The following is a 6,000-nucleotide window of genomic DNA, read 5'->3' as shown; positions in this document are numbered from 1 at the left end:
ATTAGATGATGGGTTGCTAGTGTGACAGAAGCTTAAACCCTAGTTTATGCGCTATTTCATAAGGGGCTGATTTGGATCCATATGTTTAATGCTATGGTTGGATTTTATCTTAATTCTTCTTTCATAGTTGCGGATGCTTGCAAGAGCGGTTAATCATAAATGGGAGGCTTGTTCAAGTAAGAACAGCACCCAAGCACCGGTCCACCCACATACCATATTAACAAAATAGCGAACGCGAATCAAACCAACATGATGAAAGTGACTAGATAAAATTCCCGTGTGCCCTCAAGAACGCTTTGCTTATTATAAGAAACCGTTCCAGCTCGTTTGCCACAAAAAGGATTGGTAAGGAAAATTTTATATAATGTGCTGAAATTTACTGTCACTTGTTACTATGGAAAACAATCCTTTGAGGGGTTTGTTCGGGATATCTTCACCTTGACCGGAAGCATAAAGAGTTGCTCCTCAACGTATAGCACCTACTAAAAATATTGGTTATGAAATTCCTTCGGGTATGATAGAGAAACTGCTAGCTAATCCTTATGCAAGAGATGGAACGAAACTGCTAGCTAATCCTTAAGCTTGCAGGTTTGCCCGGGGATGAAGTTAAGAAGAAGGTTTTGCCTTTATCTTTAGGGGGAAAAAGCATTGACATGATATAGGCCATGTGATGATATTGGAGCTTGGAATTGGAATCGGTTAAAATTGGAATTTCACCCAAAAAAATTATCCAATGCATCTAGTTCATCGTGACCGGAATTATATATATAATTTTTGGCCTCGTGAAGGGGAAAGTACCGCTCTAGCTTGGGGAGGATTAAATCAATGTTATATTCAAGCCTCAATCATGAGCGCTCGAGAGGAATTATTATACAGAATTTTTATGCTCGGCTTTCTCGTGATGATCAATCCATTCTCGATACTTCTTGTACTGGTTTTTTTATGAAGAAGACTATTGAATTCAGGTGGGATCTTTTAGAAAGAATTAAATGCAATTCTGAAGATTAAGAACTTGACGAAGGTAAAGAGTCAAGTATAAAGCTTGAGTTTGATTGTGTTAAATATTTTATGGATACCGATGCTTTTCATAAGTTTAGCACTAAGTATGGACTTGACTCTGAGATAGTAGCCTCTTTTGTGAATCATTTGCTACTCATGTTGAGCTCCCTAAGGAGAAGTGGTATACATATCATCCCTTAATTAAAGAAGAGATTAAATAAAAAGCTATAGTTAAAGATGAAACCATCATTTACAATGTTGACCCAGTTGTGCCTAGTGCTTACATTGAAAACCCACCTTTCCCTGTTCGAATAAAGGAGCATGCTAAAGTCTCAACCGTGGTTAACAAAAGTAATATTAGAGCACCTAAACCCTCTGAACAAATTAAAGTAGAACCTAGTATTGCGATGGTTAAAGATCTCTTGGCTGATAATATTGATGGGCGCGTTTTTTTTTGTTGAAGCTGCTAGAATTGCTAAGCCAGATACTAAAGATAAAAATAGACCAGTTGTTGGCATGCCTGTTGTCTCAGTTGAAATAGGATATCACTGTTATCATGGCTTATGTGATATGGGTGCTAGTGTCAGTGCTATTCCTTTTATTCTTTATCAAAAAATCATGAATGATATAGCACCTGCTAAAATATAAGATATTAATGTCACTATTTAACTTGCTAATAGAGATACTATCACGCCACTTGGGATTGTTAGAGATGTTGAAATTTTGTGTGGAAAAATAAAATACCCTACTGATTTCCAAGTTCTTGGTTTCCCAAAAGATGACTTTTGTCTCATTATTTTTGGTAGACCTTTCTTGAACTCTGTTAATGCTAATATAGATTGCAAGAAACAAACCGTCAGTGTTAATTCGGTTGTTGTGTCTCATGAGTTTAATTTCTTCAAGTTTTGTAGGCAACCTCGTAATAAAGAATTGCCTATACATCCGTATATTGTAATCCATTTGAAATGTTTAAAAAGACTTATATTTAGGAATGGAGGGAGTACTAGATAATAAGCCAAACTTATTTTGAGACGGAGGGAGTATTATGTTTTGGCAACACAATGTGACATATTCGTTTTTTCCGTTAAGTTTGTAGAATTTGTGCTAATGTGGCTATATATGCGTGTAGAGTCCGGGGACAATAAAGTTTAGGTTTTCTAAAAGATCCGAACATATTCGCGTTATAAAGTAGAGTATTCAGGCTGACGAGGCTGCGTATTTTTTCCGCGTACTCCCGAAACACCCAATCTTTTACCCCTCTCGTCGAATCGGCAGCGGCGACAGGACATCGGGCGGCGGCGGCGGCGGCGGCTGGACAGGTGCTCTCTCTCTCTCTCTCTCTTTCTCTCTCCGCAGCAAGAGTGAACGGCGACCGGAGCGGTGCGGGCGCCGGCAGAACGACCGGAGCGGTGCGGGCGCCGTGCAGCGCTGTTCCTCTTAAGCAATTCAATCTATCTGACGCATCTGTCTCTGCAGCCGCAGAACGAAGGAAGGGCCCCGTGTAGCGCTGTTCCTCGTCCCGATCCGCACGGATCCGCCCCCACATAAGGGCCCCGTGCACAAGGAACAAAGATGATAAACCTTTTCAAGATCAAGGGGCAGAAGAACGAAGAGGCGGCGAACTCGAAAGGGGGGCCTCCTGTCAAGAAGCAAAGTCCTGGGGAATTACGTCTCCATAAAGGTTTGTTTCGCCGGAAGGGATTTGATGTCAGGGTTATGTTATGTTACTTTCAGCCAGGTGTCTCACTTAGAGATATCGGTTGAGTTTGCTGCTTTTTGTGCTTATCTTTCGAGCTGCTGTGAAGAGTGTATTGTTATGTTTGATTGATCAGATTAATCTGAATAGTTTCTGTTGTTCAATGGTTGCCCTGTCACGATTTCATCTCATATGTTCTTGTACAACAAAAATATATCAGATTGCAACGTAATAGCTGAGATAAAACAAAACAACTAGCCAAGGGTCAATCAGACGAGATCACCATAATCCACCACAGTGCTGAACAGAGCCACACTGACATGATGTACATTGTACAATGTGTATTGATTAGGGCTAAGCTGATCTTGCAATCTTGTGCGCAAGTATGCCGTTCTTTTTGTTTTTTGTCTGTTATTGGCAAATGAACTATTGCTCCTAAGTATATTAGTTAACCAATTTGTTGCATTTATATTTTGTAGAAATCATATGCATTCCCCTTATGTAATAAAAACTAATTCGCTTGTGAAAAAGACTAAATAGGGGTTGTATCGGTTTAGGTACTAGCATATATGTTGTGTACCTTGCCATCTACTCCCTCCGTTCCAACTTATTTGAAGTTCAGCTTTGTGCTAAGCCAAATTTCTTTAAGTTTGACCAAGTCTAAGAAAAATATATCAACATCCACAACACCGAATTAGCTTCATCATAAAATATATTTTTGTACTATATATACTTGATACAGTAGATATTAGCACTTCTTATAGACTTGGTCAAATATAGAGAAGTTTGACTTAAGACAAAGCTAGAACTTCAAATAATTTGCGACTGAGGGAGTAGGCTTTACTGCTAACAATATTGGCTGGCCTGTGCTGGTTATGACCAACTTTTACATGTGCCATGCTTCATGTGTGTGACAAATTGGGTAATCTGTATACCAAAGATTATGATCTGTTTGTTTTTGTTTTGTTTGACTTGCATGATGGAAGTAGTTCTCACACTGTCGCCCAGTCAACACAGACGTGCTACCTAGCCATTCTGGTTCAGAGGAGGAACGCCATTGGCCCCTTGCCTGGCCTGGAAAGATATAAAGTGACCCAGTGTGTGTTAAACTGAACCACCATGTTTTCTTTGCCGCTGATTTGTTTATGACAGAGTTGCCTTACTCAAAGTCGTAGTCAGCCTCATCTCGATGCTGCTTATCTCAGCTTCAGGATGAGGCAGAGCAGCAGCAGAGGCAGGGTGGAGGGAGATGGGGCATGAGAGGGATGTGGAGGAAAGGATGGGTTGCCAACATGGTGGAAGTAGGGGTTAGTAGGGCACTAGGGCACGGGAGTGGGGTGGCAGACTGGCAGTGGTCACTAGTATGATGAGAGGCTGCTGGCTTGAGTGAGGCAGTACGCTGAGTATGGGGTAGTATGCTGAATGATGGTAGTGGCCTTTCTATCTCCCTTTTGGTCTTTGCACATTGGGTATAGTCATTAGCTGCTGCTGTGTATTAGATTGGCTTCATATAGGTGTCACCGTGATAACTATGTTGACGACGCTGATAGTTCTTACATAGTAATGAACGCCCAGATATCTGATATCCAGGGTTGAATCCCGAATTCACTATTCCAACTTAAGTTAGACTCCAGATATTTCGTGAATTATGAGGATTCACATTGGAAATCCTACCATACTAAAAGTTGAACAGTGATAGATTCTTCTATTGTTCAAACATGTGTTGTCAATAAATGACGTTTAAAATTTTAATATCCACCTATCTATTCTTTTCTTCCAGATTTATGCAGTATGCACATGATGAATATTAGTTATTTCTACTTGGATAGTATTCAGAGCATGGATCTTGGTTGACAGTTTTCATTTTAACTTGCAGATATTGCTGAGCTTAACCTTCCAAAGACAACTAAAATTTCTTTTCCAAATGGAAAGGATGATCTCATGAACTTTGAGGCCACTCTACGTCCTGATGAAGGATACTATGTGTAAGTATCTTATATAGATGCTTCTTTTAGGTCTACTCTTCTTTTCAACGTTTAGTCATGTTTATTAGTTAATTTTGATTTTGAATCGTTTAATCTTTGACTTTACATTCGAACTACTTAAAAATATTGCACGGTTACACCACATTCCTTCAAATATGTCTGGACATAGCATGATGAAGAATTATCCTATAGAACTTCAATAGAAATATGAGTAGTTGTCGGCTATTGTTGCATTAGTTTCTTTATTATAGTTTTCATCAGTTTACACTCATTCATGTTTCTCCTCCTTGGGCATTGTATCTCATCTTTTCAGTACAACATTGATTTTCTTAATGAGGAGAAAACTCTATTTGTGTTGGCCCCTTCATAATTGTCAAAGAATTTTGTTTTTGTACACTATTGTACACCTTACCAGTTCATCGAAACAACATCAGTCAATTATTCTAATATCCATAATATGTCTTGTTTCTTAGAGGTGGGACATTTACTTTCACCTTCCAAGTATCTCCTTCCTACCCTCACGAGGCTCCGAAGGTCAAGTGCAAGACTAAGGTAACACAATCTGACTCCTGTCAATCATCATCATAAGTTGGTTATTGCTAATGTAGTAACTTTCAGGTTTACCATCCTAATATTGACCTAGAAGGAAATGTCTGCCTGAACATTCTGCGTGAAGACTGGAAGCCTGTCTTGAACATCAACACCATAATATATGGTTTAAACCTTCTTTTCTCAGTAAGTATCATATTCAAAACTGTGCACCCAGCTACCCACCGATTCTTCATTCAAATTTTTTAAATGGCGCAGTTGCATGAATTTATGTTGGGTTTATGTGTAGCTTCTGGTGCAAGTTTATCTTGAGGGAAGACAAGTCACTGCTTGCCTTTTGTATTACCATGTACCTGGCCACTAACCATCTTCTTAATTCTTCTCTGCAGCAACCCAATGACGAGGACCCCTTGAATCATGAAGCTGCGGCCGTCCTCCGAGACAACCCACAGAAGTTCCAGAGAAATGTTCAAACGGCGATGTCGGGAGGCTATGTTGATAATACCCATTTCCCAAGGTGCAAGTAAGGTCTGCTATGTGGAGCTCTGGTTCCGACTCTTGCCCAATTACCCTGAATGCCGTTGCACAGTCTGAAGGATGTGGAATGTACCCAGGAAATGTATCGCATTTGTGTTAGACGTGACTGTTATTATGCTTGTTTGGTGGATGTACCGGAGTCATGCATGTTGAAGAAACATGCTAAGCAGAAAAAAAAACTCGCCTGTTATTGAGCTGAAAAGTCGGTGGAAGTGTTCCAAGCGCAGCAACCAT

At 39.9% G+C, this 6,000-nt stretch overlaps 1 protein-coding gene across 1 annotated transcript; it reads left to right on the top strand.

Annotated features, from left to right (window-relative positions):
- Positions 1-2,104: 2,104 nt before the first annotated feature.
- On the top strand, positions 2,105-5,968 carry LOC109735935 (NEDD8-conjugating enzyme Ubc12). The gene is made up of 6 exons (XM_020295137.4): positions 2,105-2,318; positions 2,476-2,680; positions 4,572-4,680; positions 5,154-5,232; positions 5,299-5,415; positions 5,619-5,968. The coding sequence occupies exons 2-6, from the start codon at positions 2,572-2,574 to the stop codon at positions 5,754-5,756; spliced, it is 552 nt and encodes a 183-aa protein (XP_020150726.1). The 5' UTR covers positions 2,105-2,318; positions 2,476-2,571; the 3' UTR covers positions 5,757-5,968.
- Positions 5,969-6,000: the final 32 nt, after the last annotated feature.

Source organism: Aegilops tauschii, chromosome 5 (genome assembly GCF_002575655.3).
Source record: "Aegilops tauschii subsp. strangulata cultivar AL8/78 chromosome 5, Aet v6.0, whole genome shotgun sequence".
NCBI classification, from domain to species: Eukaryota; Viridiplantae; Streptophyta; class Magnoliopsida; order Poales; family Poaceae; genus Aegilops; species Aegilops tauschii.
This window is presented reverse-complemented; position numbering and strand designations above follow the sequence as displayed.